The following is a 20,702-nucleotide window of genomic DNA, read 5'->3' on the forward strand; positions in this document are numbered from 1 at the left end:
TGTAGTATTTTCTGTGATACAATTGAGTCACTCCTTTCTTCAGCAAACGTTCATTATACTGTATTTTAAAAAATGTTTTCAAGATCACAGGCAAAATCCAAACTGTAATTATGTGGTGAATTACTCCAGGCTGCAGAGCAATTTTAGTGCAACCAGATAAAGAATGTGTGATGTACTGTATCTTCCAGATCACAATTTCAAATGTAAGGAAATCATGTAAGAAAATTCAGTGAAGATACCAGTATTGGTGTATGCCTTATTATTGTATTTTAGCTCCTACTCGCTCTCTTATTTTTCTCTAGCTACCAGTTTATAGCATTTGACCCCAAATCCATTGCTATTGATGGAAAGACCTTGACTTACACAGACGAGCAAGGATTTACTTCTACAAAAACACTTTCCTGTTGATGCAACCTGTCTAATGAGATAAGAATCATTGTAAGATCTTTAATTTGGCACAAGTTACCCTTCATTTCAACAGACTGGAACCGCAGCAGCTCCTGCAATGTGCTCCCCTCTCCTCTGCCCTCCCCCCCCCCCTTTTTGCCTGATTTCAGATTGCATTATGCAGTTTTAGAATAATGTTGTTAACCTGGGCACACAAGCTCTCCATGTGCCTCTACTGACTAAGCACTTAAACGGAGCAATTTTACTGCATTGTAGGAATGTGCTTTCTAATTACAATAAACAGATTCTATTTCATGTGTATGATGGACAACCTAGTAACAAAGTAGTTTCAAACAATCACATAATTACTAGACAGTTTTGAAGTGTTTGTCTTTGTGTGTACTAGTAATTTTTCTGCTTCATGTTGTGCTCACGGGAACACAGCACAGCTTCTCGCTGAGCTCTGAAGTTTTAACTAGTCTAGGAAAATTCTGGATGTGTTTTCACACAGCTTGCATTTGGAAAAATATAAAAAAAAATAATTGTTGCCTTTGGAAATACTGAAAATAAATGAGAAATACTACACATTATGATGAAAAAAAATTTTTTTATTCAGCCTGAAATCCTGGAAAGGCATATAGATTCATTCAGTATGTGAGTGGAGAGCTGCACAAACTCATTAGCCAAAATACTATTAACAATGTTCCTGGCAGCTGCCACATTTCTACTTAGTATAATATCCCTGTAACTAAATTCCACTTGGACTAGGGTTAGCACAAGATGATCATATATTAAAGTGGTGTGTCTATGTTTTAGAAACATTTTCAGGACCTTGTGATTGTGAAGTCAAAGCACCATCATGAGGCATCAGTTCCAACAGCTACCAGTGGTCATCAGAGGAGCAGTCAGCTTTTGTTCGTAAAGATCTTTGAGTTTAGCAGAGTAGATTTTAAATAATAGAACAGTTCACAGCAGATCTGGGATGCTGCTGGATTTAAAAACAAAGCAAAACAAACCAAAGGGCTCACCTGAAACTTAAAATGCAAGTGGGAAACTGAAAATACTTTTGAAATGCACCACTCAGACACTTTGAACTCCAGCAGGTATTATTCTAGAATGATGCTGAGCTCTGAAAATGCCAACTTTGCAAAATGATTTATGAGGACTATCAAGGTGAAGAGAAATCTAGGCTCAGAGCCTGGATTTGGCAGTTAGCATCCCACAGTGGCAGTAAATGGTAAAATTAGCCTGGTGTGTGTGTGTGTGTGTGTGTGTGTGTGTATGCAAACTGGTTATTGCTCAGGAAAATAAAAAAAGAAAACCCAAACCTGTGAACGCAAATGGCTTAGCTGAAGGGAAGTATGACTGGAGGCTCAGTTGGTTGCTGCAGGAACTGAAACAGCTTTCACACCTCCAGGATAATGGAAAAAGACAGTCCTCTCCAGGAACTTCAGAAACAATCGGGCTGCTGGTAGCTGCTAACAATTGGTTGGAGCAATAAGTAACAGAAGGAAGAACTTCTGTATGATGTTTTTGCAATGACTTGTCTAATTTGATCTCTCACAGATGGCTTGATATACAGCAAAAATTTCTCCTATTAATTCCTATTTCAAGATTCAGCATGGGACCTCTCTGGCTAACCATTGTCAAATTTCTCTGAGGGAAGTTTCCTCATCTTCCAAATGCCATTTCAAAGCAGTAGGATAGAAGATATGCCCTGACAGACACAGAAATCATTCAGTAGCCAGTTGCATAGCTTTGTGAGTGTAAGCAATGGCAGAGTTGAAAAGAAGCGTTAGAATCTGGCTACTGGATACAAAGGCTTGCCATGGATAAAGTAGAATTAGTCTGTATCTGGTTGTGACATGTGGCCTTGCCTGTGTTGTTAGTACCCAAGTGTTGTTTGAGATTTCCCCCCTTCCTCCTCAATGCTAGCGAGTCATTATAACACAGACTGATGCAAATCCAAGACAAAGAGAAGCAAGAATACTTCTTTTCCTTCTGTTTGCAGCCAAAGAATGTTTATGTAAGCAATGCTTAAAAACAGAAGGGATCATTCACAAGTGATGGTGTGCTGCCTACTTCTTTCCTACAGCCGCTCAGCAGCTATTATAGTCTTGTTTCCTCAAAGGAAAGAGCATAGTGCAGTTGCCTACAGCGTTCATCAAATCTGTGAGCCCAGTGAAGAATCAAGCAGCCATGGCTTTTGTGCATGAGGTAGCAAAAAATTAGAGAAATTTATGTACTTAATGACTCCAAGTTGTCATACGGAATCTCTTCAAAAATTCAGGTCTGAAATATGACTATTTTTAAAAGAATGCTTCTGGATCTCCATTTTGTTTAAACAAACTCTAACTGCCTTCAACAGCCTCTTGCTATTTTCAGGTGTCTCCTAAGTCCATGCAACATTGCAATTTAATTGATACACTTGCTTTTCTTCAACCATGATGTCTTTGTACCTTGGAAGGAAAAATAAATAAATGTAAAGAGAGATATTAATGACTCTGCCTATTTTTACCATAAAGTTTAAGAAGCAGTTTTAATGAATTTCAATGAAATTGATGATGCAGACAAGAGTAGAATACCACCTACTTCAAATGTCACAAAAAGTTACTTTTAAGTAAATGTTTAACTAAATTATTAGTGAATGGTTGTCAGCATGCTGAAGCAAAGGATTATAACAGAAAATGACTTGAGAAATGGTCATCATTCACTAGTACACGAAAAAAGTAATTCCCAATGTTACTCCTGAAAATAAGAAATGTGGTACGAAACAGAGATTAAAAACTGAGCTGAAAAAGAGCAGGGTTTGACCTGATGCAAGCTGAGGAAGTCAGCAGGTGGGATACTCTTCCCAAAAATCAGGCCAGACTCTGGAAAAGAGAATAATGGTTTTTATGAAGAGGGTAGTTATCAGTTGCTACTGCAGCCACTGAGGGAAGAACAGGAGATAATCTGCTTAATTTGCAACAAAAGAAAAAATTGAATTTAGGTATTAGAAACTATTTTGTTAAGTAGCAGAGCTGATGAACTACTGGACTAGCTTTTAGGAATTTTATGAACTGGAGCCTGAAAGAAAGAAATTAGGCAAAAAACACGTTTAGTATATTTGGTACTGCTTCTTGGAACAAGGGTGGACTAGATAATGACGTGTAAAGTGCCTATTGGCTGTGCCTTGACACTACGATTACCTGAATTTTCTTCCCACAGCGGACTCCAGTATAACCAGGACGACAGGAACATACGTTAGGCAACACGCACTTGCCTCCAAACAGACACTTCGGATTGCACACAGCTAAAAGAGAGAGGGAGATATATGTGGCTTTATTCATAAAAACAACTGGGGAAAGAATAAGTGGCTGATTGTGCTACAATTTCTATTTACGTACTCTGCTTGCATATAGAAACGGAAAACTTGGTAGATGTTTTCACAAGGCAATACCCTCAGTGTAAGGGGAAATTCACAGGGATGTGGAGCTAACAAGACTCTGTTACACTTACCCAACACTGTTCCCCCTCCACCCCCACAAAGATGCAGATTTAATATGGGAACATGCCAAAGGTATAAATTTAGGCTATTGCAATCACTTCTCAGGGCTGCTGCAGCAGTATATGCCGTTAGAGCAAGCCACTATGTACTACCAAGTAGACCCAGACTACCTCTGTATTCTAGAGGGCTTCAGAAAGGGCACACAGAAATCTCAACTCTTTATCCTATCTCCTTTGACACAGATTTGGGTTAAAAGATCTAGAACTCCCAGATACTATGTACTTCTGAAGCATCCTTAATTGTGTTGCAGCACAAAGTTTATTATAAAGGTCATGTCAATCTTACGTGTTTGACACTGGATTCCTTCCCACTGTGGAGGGCAATGACATGTACTTGGTCCAATACATTCCCCGCCGTTCCTACATTCCTGAAGACAGATTGCTGCACAAATATCACAAAGTTCGGTTATATCTCAAGTGACTACTTTTACTATTATGTACATTACAGGATGGCCTTTAGATGTTGAGGGCTTTCCACACACAAGAATCACATGTTCTTCACTGAAAACCTGTCTAAGATCAATAGGAGATTAAAGAAGACAGGAAAATAGAAGACAGTATTTGCCCTACGGCCAAATTATGCATTGAGCTATTTTGATGCATTGCAGATAAAAGTTAAAATACTGGATTAGGTCACCATCATTAACTGTTTTTCCCCCCCAATTTCGCTTTCTAAAATCCAAAGCTTAGTAACTGATCTTCTTTTGATTGTCATGCAATTTAATATACCATAAATCAAGTTGTGAATTGATCCAAGGTTGTTTACTATGACCCTTTTCATGCACATTGCTACCTGCTCACTAAACCATAATCATCTAAAGCACTATTATTTCTTATTAGTTAATTGACTATTTGATGATGAAATCTCTCTTCCACAGTGTCCAAGAACACCTAAACCCTGTCAATATTTTGTGGGTGATATTTTTTCAATAAAACTTCCAGTAATTACAGAAAGTAATGCAAAGAAAATGTGTTGTGTTTTTTTTTTTCCTCCCATCCATGCTATTAGAGAGCTCACTATCTGAGCCTCGGGTGGGATGTTATGAGATACGCTCACGTTTCATCTTTTGGACTTCTACTGTCCATCTTCGTGATGACGTTCACCCATGCAGATTGTGCTTTATCCACATTGCCATGTTTTATTTATGAACCATCACTAACTTCCTTGACATACAATGTGACCCGCAGCTGTGCTACCACCACAATCCTACTGCTAGCTTTCCTAAAGAACTTAACGCCCTTCACATCTTCTATTCCAAACATTTTCCACCATATTTCCACAGTTTTGTGGTGTTCCACCATAATTCTCTTTTTCTGATATCTGGTTATAGTGTCCTATAGCACAGATTGAAATGCTCTCATTTTGTTACTCAGGCCTTTGCAGTTGTACGGGATGAGAAATACAGATGCCTCTTATTTAGACAAGAATTAAGACAGAAACAAAGACATTATATGCTATATGAGAATTTCAAATATATTTTGGTCTCATAATGTAGTCTGAGAGTTGCATGGTATTAGTTCCCCATCCTTATTATTTTCTGCGAAGTTATAGAGGAGAAAAGATCATTATTTTTGAATGTGTGTATATTTGCTCTTTGGTACTAGCTTCATATCATTTGTGTAGAGCAAGTTGTCCTTTAGCCGTATATCATTTTAAGGTATGATTCTCCTTTTAACTATAACATACTTACGCGTGTTACATTTTTTTCCTCTCCATCCTGACGGACAAGAGCAAACATTTGGCCCTACACACCTTCCTCCATTCAGGCACCTTGGTTCACAGACACCTTAAATCAAAAAGCATTTGCTGTTTAATAAATTTAATTATTTACATAAAATTTAGTGGTTAACTTTAGAATCCTTGAAGGATTTTAACATTAGCTTACTTTTTTCACATCTTCTGCCTGTGTACCCATCCGGACAAGTACAAACGTTGTTTCTCATGCAATGACCACCGTTCTTACAAGGAGGGCTGCAGACAGCTAAAAGATAACAAACATGAGGACAAGACTGTGGTTTTGCATTTTGCTTCCCTTTTGGCATACACCTCTAGGAAACAGGACTGCAGTATTAGAATTCTATTAGTATAAATAGACATTTAGCAAAATAACACCTATCTAGTAAAAACTATTCGTGTGGATTGGTGCATATATAAGTAGTATACACAGAACCAGATGGGAATGTGTCTGGGTTGATAACTGCACATGGACACTAGTAACCAGACTACATAATATCTGGCTAGGAGCTTGGACAGGCCTCACCAGGAACAATGTGCTGTGCAGCTGTGGTTGAACACCGCTCGACAGTGAGTGGAAGACAAAAAAGGCATTTCCAGTATCTTTTCTCCTTGGATCTTTACTGAACCAGCCAGGCAAAGCAAGAAAATCTAAGGGAAATGTAATCTCTGTTTTGCCTCTCTTCTCATATACGTGATTTGGTTGGGAATTTTTAAAACACTGAGTTTTGTGTCTTAAGATAACAATGTTTTCCGACAGATGTCCTCATAATAACAGCTAAGAGAAAAAAATATATTACCATTCTGACACTGGGCACCAAAGAATCCATGTGGACAGAGGCAAACATCTGGCTTAGTACAGGAGCCACCATTGAGACACACAGGGTCACAAAACGCTGCAGAAGTAGAGTGAGGAAAAGAAAGTGAAGCCTTGACAATCAAATTAAATCCATAAAATATCTGCTTCTGTTGCAAGGACAGGAACTGAACATCTAAGACAGCTGCAGGTAACACCATTCACTTAAAACCTTTATGCAAAGTTCTGGGATCAGTACTGAGCTTTCTAGAACAGCAGAACTAATGTGGAGACCAAAGGGTTTGTGGGGACCCCACAGCAGTAAGCAGCCACCCATAGCTGCTGGCTGAGCAGCTATGTTTGGAACACGGTTCCAAGTTTTAACTTACAGGAGGTCCCACCTACACACTTCTGGGAATGTGAACTTGCAAGAGTCTACAATGGGGACTTTCCCATTTTACCTGTACTGCATGTAGGTCCGTACCATCCAGGTTTGCACTGGCAGACATCTGGAGCAAGACATTCACCACCATTTTCACAGTGTCTGCTGCAAACCACTACCATCCAAGAAGTTGGGAAAACACCATTAAAAAAAAAAAAAGTAAATATTTGTTACAATTTTATGCTTCATTCATGTTTCAGTTCTCTCCCAGATATGAACACTGGAAATTACATACAATTTCACTCTTTGTAGAGGAATTGCTGAATAGATTAATCCAGTCTCAAGGCTGTAACAAGTTATCACCGGATTGTAAAGGAATATAAAAGGTCTTTCCATGTAATTATCTATGTTTTTATTCATGTTTTATCCATGGTTTTATTCAGTGTTAGACACCTAGAAAGTTTCAAATATATTTTAAGAAAAGTTTAAGAGTAAGACAAAAAAAATGAAACATTCATATTATGGGATGGATTCGACAGACTCCAATATGAAGTTCACTCAGGTGAACTTCAAAGGGCACAGCTGCATGCAGAGAGAGACCTGAGACTATCATGGCTGTGGAAGACCATGAGTCAGTTCTTCAGGACAATATCCCATCATCTTTAGTCCTGCCTAATGAAGAACAGCAATTTTTTTGTGTCACAATCAAAATTGAAACAACTGAGAATGTAGAAGGACCTTTTCAATTCATGGCCAAATGCAGTAGCACACGCAGATTAATAATATAAACAATACACCTACATTTGGACTCTCTGAATAATAAAAGTTACCAATATGAAATCTACCCAAAATTTGGAACTGCCAAAATGCAGCATCTAGAATTTGACATGCAAAAGAGCATGCATGTGAGACTATTGCAATTTTTTCAGCTATGATCACAGCAAGCTTTGTTTTTCATGCTAGGCCAAGAAAAAGGCCTCATAAACGTGCTTTTGAATTCATTTTTCCTTTATGTCTGTTTTTCTGACCTGCTGTTTAGTGAGATCACTTCTGAATGTACCTCAGCAAACTAATTTAATATGACAGAATTTAAGAAGCCATAATGACATATTAAACATGTGCGTTTGTCCTGAAGGCAATCTCTCATGCTCAACAATTCCTCCATTTTTTCTGAATGGCAGATAATAAATTACTTGCAATTTTTACAGTACGCTATATTTTCAAAGTTGTATGCAAATATGATCTAGTTAATGTTTGTAAAACCCAGGTCCAGGAGCCTGCAAAGAGACATGGGTATTTTGTCATTTGCTAGCATTAGACAAAGTGCATCAGAAATGTTAGCCATCATTTCTTTTATTACATCCAAAGATCAGAAGAAATAGGAAATAAGAATTTTTTTTTTTTTTTTTTGCTTACTGGTGTCACATCTTGGTCCCACAAAACCGTATGGGCAGGTGCAGAGATTTCTGGGCAAGCATGTGCCTCCATTTTGACAGGGTGGTTTACAATGTGCTGCAGACAGAGAATTATATTGTTCAAGAAATCAGCACTAAGAAGATGCATGGATTGGTAATGCTTTAGCAAAAGGGAAGTGTTAATGACTGACAAAGCAAGCAAAGAACTGGAAATAAAATAGATATATGTAATAACTTTTGACAAAAACAAAGAGCAAGAAGAGCCAAATTCCAGTGACCCAAACAGTTGTGACAATGGTGGTCACCCCAAAGAGCAGAAATCTGAGCCAGGTTCCAAGCAGGGCTCTGATCTTTCCACTCTTCAGGGGTATTTAGCTTACAGGCTCCCAACATTCACTGGTGCACCCCTCTACTTACTGCAAAAATTTCCCTGGCCAGTCTTTACAACAGTCTGAACAACAGCATCAAAAATACTGTAGGAGAATGTATGTTCATCTCTCATTGAGACCTTTATTACAATGCAAGTTTAAGGAAACATACACCATAAATCCACCTAAAACACTGGAGAAGCTCAGAAGTTAGATGTGATCAGAATAACAGTTAAAATGGTCATTTTAGATTGGATCATAAATAGACCAACCAATGCTGCAAGAACAGTCCTGACAGCAGGGTCTGGAATCCATCTCCATCTCCTGCCAACCGGCAGCCCCTTACTAGACTGGACTTGGGCTTCCTCTTGCTTTTCTGCTTCCCTCAGGAAAATAGCTTGGCTTCAGTAGAAGAATTGGTAAGTGCTCTTACTAGGAATATTCTAATGTACAGTGCTGAAGACACTGTTCTGGGATGATCTGTGTCTCTCAGCTGATATGGGCCTAGAATCCAGATCTCTTTTTGCAAGTGAATACTCCAGCAGTTACTATGACACAGCAGTGGGCATCAGCATTACACTCCATCACGAATTCTTCCTAAAAAGACTTGATAATATCCGTACCGTGAAGTGGGTCACCATATGGGGCAACTTGTGTTCTCTATACAGTCAATGGAAAGAAGGTGGTGTTTATATTCATTTATTTGGAGATTTTTCTTCACTGAACTACAGAGCGTTCAAAGGGTTGTTTGAGATGGACTAGATCCTTTTGTATCCTTACCCTCATCCTCAAAGGGGCTCATACTAAGACGTGCCAGTTTGGGCACAGCAGTGCCTAAGTCAAGGCACCAACTGGATTCCAGCCATGGTTCCTTGTCTGCAGGGGAGGCATATACATGCATGTGAAAGCAAAATGTAATTCACTGTCCTTCATTTTACTGAAAGGTACTAAAAGGGTAAGTAAGTGCAGAAGAGCAACTGTAAAAAAAAGCCCAGCGAAAAAAGGTGAAAAAAAGCATAAGAAATCTTGTCCACAAGTGAGTGAGAAAACCTTTTGGCTATTTTTAGATTATCATCAAATGTATTGATGGTGCCACAGATTAAAAAAATACATATATATGAAATGTTTCTGTTGTAACTTACTAAATTTAGGAATATCTGATCACAAGAAATATTTATGGTAAATGTCAAAAAAGTAGGGCTTATGCCAATATCTTACTCAGAGTTTTGTAAAATGTATCACAACTCTTTCCTATCAGCATGAACCTTCATGAAAGTCACCCTTTGGGTATCTGTGGATTCAAAAGTAAAAAAAAAAAACAAAAAAAATACTCTATTTACCTTCTTCACAAGTGGAGCCACTGTATCCTGGTAGACATTCACAGACATCTGGCTTAATGCACTTCCCATGGTTTTTACAAACAGGTCTGCATAGAGCTGCGCAAAATCAACAGTGAGCTTCAAATCATCAATTCATTGATATGAGTCACCATGGACTAAATCAAAAATGCCATACTCACCAGCCTGACAGCTATAACCAGAGTAACCAGGCTTGCATTTGCAAATATTGGGTGCCACACATTCCATATTTTTGCCACATGTTTGTCTACATATTGCTGAAAGGCAATTAAGGAGACAATGAAAGGAATAAGGAAAATGCCACTGTCATTTCAGCACAACTTTGTCTTGCCTAACATAATAAATACATCACATAGAATCACTTGAGCCCCTGCCTTTAAGCAGGGAAGCTGAGATATGTTAGAAATATATATTTTAAGTGCATCCATGCAACTGAAAGCTATACCAGTATTAACAACGACAGTGAGCAAATTCAGTATGCATTTCACTGATAACAGCATACTTTCAAATTATAAATATATCTCAAGCGTCTTCTTCGCAAAGCATTTATAACAGTTATTTGTAATACCTCTGCACGTAATACCATCTCCATAATAACCATAAGGACAACGGCCACATTTGACATTTCCGTCCTCACTTAGTTCACAAGGTACTCCAGGAAAACAGGGTAAATCAGCACAGGTAACTGCTTTAGGCATCCCTATTTCATCTGATGTTACAGTAAGAGTTTTTGGTGGGACAGTGATTTCAGCAAGAACAGATGGCAAAGGACTAGCTTTATGCTTGGCTAACAGCTGCTGAACTCGGCGAGCACTTCCTCCTCTGAACACTTTGCTTGACAAGAAAGGCCCCTTGCTTATATTTATTCTGCTGCTGAGAGAAGCCTTCCTGCTGATCTCAGAATAACTGTGGGCCGCAGCTTGTGGCCTTGATTTCTTCTCAGGTAATACAGCTTGGCTCCCTGATGATGCGGCCATCACAATGTTTACTGATGAGCCCTCTTCTGTGTTAGCAAGGTGACCGCTCCTGGTGCTGAGAGCACGGCCATCGTTTCCAGTAACAGCAAATTGCACGGAGGCAATTCTTGGAGAATTAAATGACTTCCAAGTGGTGACTGTTGTTACTGTGGAGGCTGGTGGAGTGCTGCTACTGGCCACTTCTGTAGAAATAAATCTTTTGGGGACATCCGTAGAATGGGGAATATAGCTTGAGGCACTTACAGCCTTGTCAAAGGATGATCGTTGAAAAGCTACAGCATGTTAGAAAGAAAGGGGGGAAAAAGTACAAAAATATTACATGACTTTTTTTCTTATGTCAGGGTGAGGAATGTCTTCTGATCAGAAAAATAGTATGTCCCATCCATTCTCTGCTTCGGGAAGTCCCTTCTTCCATGTGCTATGTCAGAGTTCATATATGCAGTAGAACCTGGCCCCCAGCTGGCAGAATCAGCACAAGTTAAGGTCCTTTCCCACCCCACCACCGCTTCTTCATGGCTGGGAGATGAGGAGAAAGCACCGTATCTATGAGACAGCCAGCCAGAGATCTTCCCCATCCTAGGTCAATGAATAGCTGTCCTGCTACAGCAAATTACCAGCTCCAGCTGGTACCGTACTGCTACCAAGTAGGTAACTGAAACAGGGTTTAAACTGAAGATGCTGCTTATGGTGCAACAGTGTGTCTAAGTGCCAATAACAAGTCTGGAAGCAGATATTTAGTCACAAGTATGTATACACTTACACTTACTGATACAGCCTATCCAGTATTTTATAGGAACAATCCAGCACCTTGCAGAAAAAGCTTTTCATGTTTTATGTTACTTAATTCTTTTACTTAGATAACTCGTGGAACTCTCAAAACCTTTTCTGTTAACTTATAAGTTTATTAACAGATTGTTACATATGTTTTATAAAAAACAGAGACAGACTCAACCTCCTCTTTGGAAAGAGTACAAAGTGAATGAAAAGTTTTTATATTCTGCCTAGGAAAGTGGGTATTATGGTGGACGGAGAAAAGGAGTATGACACTAATCTCAGAATGGCAGAATGGGCATATGGGCTTTAGCAGGAATGAAATAGGATGAAATTATTCAACCTGACGTAAGATCTGTCCCTAATCCCATTTTGGATTGTACTAGGCAGCTATCTACAAAAGGTTAAACTTTTCCTGAATCTTATTACAAGGTGCTATGTCTCCCACTGCTGAAAAGCAAACCATTTTGCAGCTGATGAAGAATTATCCAGCACTGGCAGTTGACAAAGAGTATTCCTCCTCCCTTACTAACAATTCAGAGATAAATGGGAAAAGACATTCAAGGAGAATTTCCTGTGATCAAAGCCCCAGCAGGAGCAGACTCGGAAATACCAGCAATAGTATTTATGGAGTTTTGGAATTAAGAATGTTCATTTGCCGTATCCTTCGCCTTTCTTTTGAGTTAAAGCATTAAAATGGCATTCAACATAATGCCGAAAACTTTTGCTTATCTCATGTAACAGATGTCCCTATCCCCATGTTACCTATTTTACATCAGTGGTTAGTGACAAAAACAAAAGGCAACAGGAAGAATGTCATACATCACACTGTCAATAAAATAACCTGACTAACCTAAGGGATTTGTTGATATTGACATTTTGGTGTCACTTTTCAGATTGGAAATAGGAATACAACCGAAACAATGAATTCAACTGAGTTAAACTGACAAATTAAAGTGAGTAACGTAAAACTGACTAGAACCTTTATTTGCCAGCTATATTCTTATCAGTATGTGACTCAGAAATCCCACTCTCTTCATGAAAAATCACCTTTATTCTCTCCAATTTCTCCTGTGGAATCCTCTCCTTTAACATTAACGTCTTCAAAACTTTCTAAAAACAAAAGATGTGAAGGCACGTTAATCGTTACTTTTTTTTTCAACTGCAAATACATTTCAAATAGAGTTAAAGTTTTAGTAAATAAAAAGAGAGCTCAAAATTCTGAGAGAACAGATGAAGAGTAAAATAGTTTCTTAAAAAAGAGTATACAAAATTCAATACAGTATATTCCAAAATGCAAGTTACTCAGGAACTGCGTAATAGGACAGTATAAATAAATGCTTAGGCACCTTGTTAGGCAAGTGCTTTGATTTGAATAGTTCTCTCTCAAGCTATCAAATAGGAAAGCATTTTGTCAATAATTGCACACACCAGGAAAATAATGCAGAAACCCTACACCCCATTATATCCTATTTTTATATTAAAGAATTAGCATATTTTGTAGATGGTTTTTTTTAATTACATAAAAGTGTTCTACAGCTACGTGAACCAGTGTATTCTGATGCTATTGCCAACTGAGATTCTGTTCTAGCAGTCAACAGTCACAGAAAGCAGTCCTTTTTTGCTAACTACTGAAGAGAGTTCTTCAAAGTTAGAAACATGTAACACAGCCAAAGATATCTTATCTGAATTAGAGTAACCTAATAGCACTCTTATGAAAAATAGTCTATTTTTCATAATGTTTTATCATACCATAACATGACTTCCCATCTCCTCGTAGATTAGTTGGGCATGGACCACAATAGTAAGACCCAAAAGTATTGAAGCAAAATACTCCAGGGAAACAAGGGCTGGATTCACATTCATCTACGTCATCTTGACAATTTTTACCTGAATTAAAATACAGATTTTTATAATATTCTGTCACTAGACTTTGACAGCGTGTTTATAAAATATAAAAGTAGAATGTATGTAGGTGCTGAAATATAAAAAGTACATCTATAAAGAAGAACAAAGTATTTTGATACGCTTATTAAGTACATCCGACTAGGTTTGCTATTCACGTATTTCCAACACACAGCAAGTATTTTGCTCATTGCAAAATATGGAGAGGATGGGCTCTGTGGGCTACATGATTATCTGCAGATATGGGAGTAATCACTCTATAAGCAGACTCAGTACCCCTTATGTTTTACCATGTTGCTGAATTTACCTCTAGGGAAGAAAATGTGGAAATCTGCTCTCCTAATCACTTGTTCTTACAATATTATCAGTCATTGTATTAATCAGTTGTTAAAGTAGTTTGAACAAGAATTATCAGTCTTTACTTGTCACTTAAAAACAAAAACAAAAAATCTCTCCTTTGGCAATATTTGCAAGCTGGAAGACAGGATTAGAAATGGCCTCATAGTGTACCTATTCTTCCGATGCATTTGTGTTGCATTGAAGACATATCCTATATAACTTTATCACAAGACCACAGTAGTTCTTCTTACTGTAACAGTAAGCTATTTTAAGTCAATAAAAGTTAAAACAACGGTAGAGATCAAATTAGACACTGATATTTGTCACTACACGTATAAAGTAGTAACTTACCTTGAAGTTCAGGTGGACATTCACAGTAATAGCTGTTTATTCCATCCACACATCTGCCAGTACCACATTGGTTAAGTTTACATTCATCAGTATTCACTTGGCAGAGATCACCTTCAAATCCAGCCGCACACATACAAAGGTATCTTCCGCTTCCAGGTGGGAAATTAACATCTGTCACACATGAGCCATTATTTAGGCAATCGCACGATTTTACACTGACCTACAAGACAAGCCCAATAGAAAAGACTTATTTTTTCAAAAAACTAGCAATGAATTTTGTAAATAAATATCTTAAAAATCTTACTAGTACGTGTCATTTGACTGCAATGTTCATTACCTCTATTTCTACCTTTGTTGCCGCATTGCAGTCATCTGTCAAAGAAAATGTTAATTTATGGGGATTCTTTGACACAGCTTTCCATAAAAGGAGACCTGATGGGGAAAGACTGGCACCTGCAGGACCAGACTCCAATGTAAAAAGAATAGCAGAGCCCTCTGGATCTGAAGCCAAAAACTGATATACCAAATTTTCTCCATGGAAAGTCTGCAGCATACCCTGAAACGTTTGAAGCACCGGAGGTTGGTTGTCTGTAACAAAGCAGACATTTTCTCTTTTAAGCAAGAGTTGCAATATACTTACAGAAATTAAAAAGGAATATGTCTTTCTATTAAAGGAAGTCACATGTAATTGTTTATTTAAAAAATTTAATGTTATTTGAACGGCACAGCAAAAACACTAGACACTTTCATTATAGCTGTAACAAAATTACGAAGAAATTACTTATGCCTTGCAAGAGCTTGTAAAGATGCATTGCATCTGTTCACAGAAAGCACTCAAAAATGATTGAATTTAAACCGCATTTTAGCTAAGTGGAATTACAGTTTGCAGATGAAAGTACAGGTACAGAAAACTCGGATGTGATTGGTGCTTCCTTTAAGAAATTAACAGACTTTGGTAAGCGATACCTGGGACTGGGCTGCAGCATAAGTGAACACGAGGTGATGAAAGAGGTAACAAAACTCACTGTTTCTTGGAGGATTTCGACCACATGGCAACTTATTCATTGATCTGGCACCCTGTTCCTGGTGTCCTGCCCTTGAGTATTTGTTCAAGCCGTGTATCCATGCCATCGATGTGAATCATTTCCGAACATTAAGCGTTAACAAATACGACCTGCCATTTTATCCAGCTTCTTGCATTTCCCTCTTGTCTGGTGTCAGGGTCAGCCAAAGAACCCTCAGAGCAAAACATTGCCTAAAACACTGCTACTAGGTCTAAGAGCTGTTACCGTTCTTTATGCAAGGCCCTTCATGCAACTACCAATGCAAAGACTGCATACAGAAAAGCTGCTTGTTGTCTGGCTTATGTGGAACTACAGTGCTGCCATTGTACTTTAGATATCTCTGGAGAACATAACATTTTACAGCTGCATTTTCAGATATGATCTCTAATGGTCTGTTTGCAACTTTGGACCCACAGGTAGCTGAACCCACTGTTTTTGACCCTCATGAGGGTAACGTGAAAAAGAGTGGCAGCTTATATACTACTATTACTTACACCACAAGTGAATTGGTCTGACCTCACAGCTGACCCTGCTTTGAGCAAGAGGTTGAATTAAACAGCCTCCTGAAATCCCTTCCAATCTGAACTTTCCTATGATGAAATTTTTTTGTATGTAGACTAGCCAATATATTTATCCATCCAAAAATGAACCAACTTGCCTAAAAACATCTATCTATCTGATTGTTAGAAAACATCTTTTATTCCTAAAAGCTGAAAACAAACATTTGTGGGTATAGTGCCAAAAATCAGAAGAATGCAAACTGCTAATCTGATGGTTGATCATTTTCATTACAGTTACTTACGATGGTTACTATGGGTTGGGGGAAAGCCTGAATTTTACACGTCTGGTCTGAAAAAATTAAATATCCTTTTCAAAATATAAGATGAAAACCAAGATCAGCTTATGAACTAAAAACACTTACATAGTTAAAGCTTCACTACATGCGTACATTTTGAAAACTTAGTACATTTTCAAGTTCTTGCTATTAAAGAAGAAACTATTTAGAACTTACTTTCAACAACTGACCAAGTTAACTTTGATATGTGAGGTCTGCAGAGTAAGCAAGGGCTGCTTGGATTTGTATCACCTTCACCATAACAGAGTCCATCTATGTTGCATGTTCTCTCCTTTAGAGAAATAACAATGCGAAACATCAGATTTATTGTTTGACAACAGAAAATTGTTTTTGTAAAGCGTCAAATAAAAATCTAATCTATCCCTCACTTCAGCTATTTTTAAAAATAAGCCATTAAAAATATGTTCATTTTTATTTGGTAATATATGAAGGGTAACTTCTTTCCAAAGTTGCCTCATCTCAGCTTCAGAATTTATGCTTATCTTTTCTGGGCACAGACAATCCCTGTTAGAAACAAGAAGTGATTTAGTTTGCTGATTTTCATAGATTTTTTCCACCTGCTTATTTTCATAATGAACAGACAGTAATGAAATATATACCTTTAATGTACATAACCTGGATTCCTGTGGTTCACATATTTGACAGGCTCCATCATACAGTATCATTGTTTTAGGGTTGCTATAAACAAATCCATCATTAGAAATCTGCAAGATGTAGATTAAAAATGGATTAACTCATATGGCTATCACCATATCACCAGTATGGACTGCTAGCATGGGATTCAACTCATACGTAAACACCTACATTCAGTTGTTTAAACTCTTAAAATAGTTAGCAGAAATCTAGTCAATCCTGTCAATAAGTCTAGATAGATATTTGACCAACTAGATGTAGGTGTCTATTTTAAGGTAAAACAAAGAGCTTCCTAGGCTCTACTGACCTTACTGAGTGAGTTTTTATGAGATCTCGGATGTCTACCTCACTTACAGATTCATGCATGTAGACTGGACTCAATCTTCCCATAAATGTGTCTAAGGTCATCTGAAATACTCTAGGGTAACCACCTGGCTTTTAACTTCTACTTTTGAAAGATATGTGTCTCTGTAGGTCCTCAGTCATATCTACCAGTACCCCTGCCGGGGAGCAGTCTCAAAAGGCTCTCCACACTTACGTTTAGGTTATGAAACCAAGATCCTGAGCTAAGCAAGCTAAGTTCTGCATTTAGTATCACAAAGGAAAAAAGATGATAATAGCTACGTAATATATTTTCATTTTAACAGGAATATCTTTAAGTGAATATTTGAAATTTCTGACAGTACCTTAATTTGCCACCTGGCAATGGGTTTATCATCAATGAGATCCATGACATCAGACTGCTGGCCATTGCTTGGTAACGGACAGTCGACAGTCCTCGCGTTTTGGAAGGCAGCTGGCATAGTTAGAGGTTCTCCAAGAATCCACTGGCTATTGTTATACTAAATGTTAAGGCAGAGAGTCTGTTTTTCAGTGCAATGCATTACAAAAATATTTTTATCTCACACAAAGCATGGATTGCACTGTTGTGTGTTAAACGAACACATCTAATGTCTCTGGTTTAAAGTGCTATGTGAAATATTAATTTACCACTATTAGCACAGGAAAAGATTTCTACCTAACCTAATAGTCAGGATATTGGTAGTTAGCCACTGAACTCTTGCATAAGCCAATAAATTACACCACTGACCCTGTAGACTTTTCTCCTAAACTGTAGTGAGGGCAAATAATCCAATAATCTATCTTCAAAGTTCAAGATCAAAAAAAATAGGGATGATAATATTTGACCCAAGTAGTAATATCAATAGGAGTTCCTCCTGTAGGAAGCAGAAAGCAGGGTTAAAAGCATACTGAAAACAAAGTTAAATGACAGTGAGAATCAAGGCAGTCTGTGAATCTAGAGAACAGCAAGACCAGAAGTCATTTTGAGTTTCACTAGATTTTATAGAGTTGTCCCTCATTACTTGCTTCAGCTCCAGGAGCCAGTCAAGCCATCTTTATTCATTTAAGCCCAGTTCTGACATGAGGAGTCATCTGCTGATAAGGTGTTTTCTTTTCTTTTTATGAACAGAAAAATAACCTCAGATAAAAACTTCTGCTGAACTTCGGCTATTTTCTACAAAATCTAAGTAAACTCTGGATCTGTGTTATCATAGGCTCATTGGCCATAACCTCTGCCAAGCAAGATTTACTAGTCCTACATCTGTGAAGTTATTCAATACAGATTTCTGGGAATTGCCTCTTTTAGCATCATGCATGAGACCTACATCCTTCCTAGCATAGTAGGACAGCCCCTGGAAGACGGATTTGATTCAGCCTTTCACAAGTGAAAATACGAAAAGTGAGAAACTAACTTTGCACTTTGAACTAACTCTAAATCCTGGCAAAGTGACTCTTCCACAAAATATTGATCTATCAAGTTTATCTCAAAATATGTTGCCACTCTATAGACATTTGATATTTTCAGGGAAAAACCATACTTCCTCCTCAACTTCAGATAAAAGCAGTGTTTTTTTGTTTTCTAACCTGGCTCTTGTCAGTGAGAAGATCATCAATAAAAGTGATTTAACAGAAAGTTTTTGTAGTTGGGAACCAAGTACACTACCACAGAGAGTACTATATCAGAAAACCTTGCCCTGAGTTAAGAGTGAGACATTTCAAACTGTGATAAGCAAGCTCCCAAAAATTGTCTAACGGTGAGCTTGGTTTAAAAGTCTTTTAACCTGACCAAGTATAAATTTACACTCCAGTGCAAAAACGTTCTCATTTCAAGCCAACCTGCAGATGAGTGGATATATGTTGTTCTCAAGAAAAAAAATCTAGCTCACATTGCTTAATCTGTCAAAATAATCCCAGCATCTGCTGGCACTAGCTAAGAAAAATTCTTTTGTTTCAAGAACAAAAGTTTCTCATTGAACAGTTCCCCTTTTGCCCTGCCACATCCCCATCATTTTATCAATGAAAACCCATTTATTTTCATGTCCAAGATCAAGAAAAAACTCAAAACTGCAGATTGTTTACTTCAGGCTAGCAATTGCAAATTACTTAAATGTCTTGGGCAAATTCCGGGTTTGGATAATAACATTCTGTCTGTACTGATTCCTCTTAAAATTGTATTAGTTTGCAGTACAGTATTTTTAATCTCTTGTTCAAGCCTGGGCTACAGAGCTGATGTATATTACTGAACAGCCAGGGTATTCTACTCCAGAGAAACAGACAACATATCAAAAATGCCTTTCTGTTTTTGTAATAGATTTATTAAATTTATGAAAGGGCTATTTCAAGCATTAGATTTGGTACAGAAATCTAGAAATGTCTTTAACCTTGCTGCCCTTTTTCAAAGAAGTGGTTCTTCACTTCTCATCTATAAGCACTTAAATAAAAGAAAAACAATGTACTGGTTGCTGCTAACAGAGAAGCCCTTGCCTTTTCCTGATGGATAGCTGCTGTATGCTGTTATCTCCCTCTCAGCTGCTGAACATTCCCATTACGTTTTGTATTCTTCTTATCATTGAGGAAATGGCAATCTTGCAAAGACTTGAGTGTCTGCTGCTAAGCGCTGAGTGCCTTTGCTTTTAGCTTCTGCTAAACCTCGGGCTGCGCCCACGTAAATGACTAATAACTGGCTCGGCTAATTAGACTTTTTTCCTCATTCTCTGAGAAGCTTAAATGTAATATTGCTATACAATGAGACCTACCTGCACTTTGATAATTTCACATTTCAAACTTGATGACTCCCTGAAGCCATGTCCAAAAGCTCTCACTGATGTGCAGTCATACTGTCGAATATCACATAACCCAGCATTCTCCAGCTCTGTAATTTCTGGAATCCGGTCTTTGAAGCAGAGATTAGACAATGAAAGTTGATATAATAACTGATTCATATGTATTTACATTAAGTAATATGTTTATTTCTCTATCCAACTAAAAAAAAAACTATGTAAATGATGTTATCCAGTATTTTTTGCTTCAATGTTTGAAATCTCCATTCTTTTTATTACAAGTGCTCGTGAGATAATTCCAGTACAAGTTTAAAAGGTTTATTATTATTTTACCTCATCTTTTACCTTATCATTTGCTTTTAAATAGGTCACTAAAATATAAATGTCTTTTCAAAATAAAATAGTAAAAGATCTTGTTTGAAAGGATTTTGTCTTTCCTAATATTTTTTCTCATACTTTCCCAATATGTCTGCTTACCTGCGTTTTCTATTTACTGTAAAAACCTGCCCAGCAACATTTGCTATATCTCCTTTTTCTTCACCATCACTTGTGTTTCCACCACGTTCAACAGTTTGCTTACAGAGATGTATCATCACCAAAATGAAAAGTGTTCCGCTTACAGTTAATAAGCAGGATCATATAGACTATAAACAATACGGAATGGATAAGAATGGCAGATCTTCCCTGCAGAAGA

The 20,702-nt window shown here is 37.7% G+C and overlaps 1 protein-coding gene across 2 annotated transcripts in view; it reads right to left on the reverse strand.

Moving 5' to 3' along the window:
* Positions 1-975: 975 nt before the first annotated feature.
* The window catches only part of VWDE (von Willebrand factor D and EGF domains), a 41,180-nt gene continuing 21,453 nt past the window's right edge, over positions 976-20,702 (reverse strand). Inside the window, exons 12-31 of one of the 2 annotated variants that reach the window (XM_068934991.1) lie at positions 19,985-20,121; positions 17,573-17,728; positions 16,853-16,957; positions 16,410-16,524; positions 14,671-14,921; positions 14,334-14,553; positions 13,491-13,628; positions 12,789-12,851; positions 10,559-11,239; positions 10,152-10,247; positions 9,973-10,068; positions 8,266-8,361; positions 6,929-7,024; positions 6,472-6,567; positions 5,823-5,918; positions 5,628-5,723; positions 4,223-4,318; positions 3,579-3,682; positions 3,202-3,260; positions 2,596-2,846 (exon numbers count right to left, since the gene is read on the reverse strand). In XM_068934991.1, coding sequence (XP_068791092.1) covers positions 3,249-3,260; positions 3,579-3,682; positions 4,223-4,318; positions 5,628-5,723; positions 5,823-5,918; positions 6,472-6,567; positions 6,929-7,024; positions 8,266-8,361; positions 9,973-10,068; positions 10,152-10,247; positions 10,559-11,239; positions 12,789-12,851; positions 13,491-13,628; positions 14,334-14,553; positions 14,671-14,921; positions 16,410-16,524; positions 16,853-16,957; positions 17,573-17,728; positions 19,985-20,121 — 2,750 coding nt within the window. In that variant the 3' untranslated portion in view covers positions 2,596-2,846; positions 3,202-3,248. Of the gene's footprint in view, positions 2,847-3,201; positions 3,261-3,578; positions 3,683-4,222; positions 4,319-5,627; positions 5,724-5,822; positions 5,919-6,471; positions 6,568-6,928; positions 7,025-8,265; positions 8,362-9,972; positions 10,069-10,151; positions 10,248-10,558; positions 11,240-12,788; positions 12,852-13,490; positions 13,629-14,333; positions 14,554-14,670; positions 14,922-16,409; positions 16,525-16,852; positions 16,958-17,572; positions 17,729-19,984; positions 20,122-20,702 lie in introns of both variants that reach the window. The other variant, XM_068934990.1, reaches the window with a different exon arrangement.

This window comes from Struthio camelus, chromosome 2, assembly GCF_040807025.1.
Source record: "Struthio camelus isolate bStrCam1 chromosome 2, bStrCam1.hap1, whole genome shotgun sequence".
Taxonomy (NCBI): domain Eukaryota; kingdom Metazoa; phylum Chordata; class Aves; order Struthioniformes; family Struthionidae; genus Struthio; species Struthio camelus.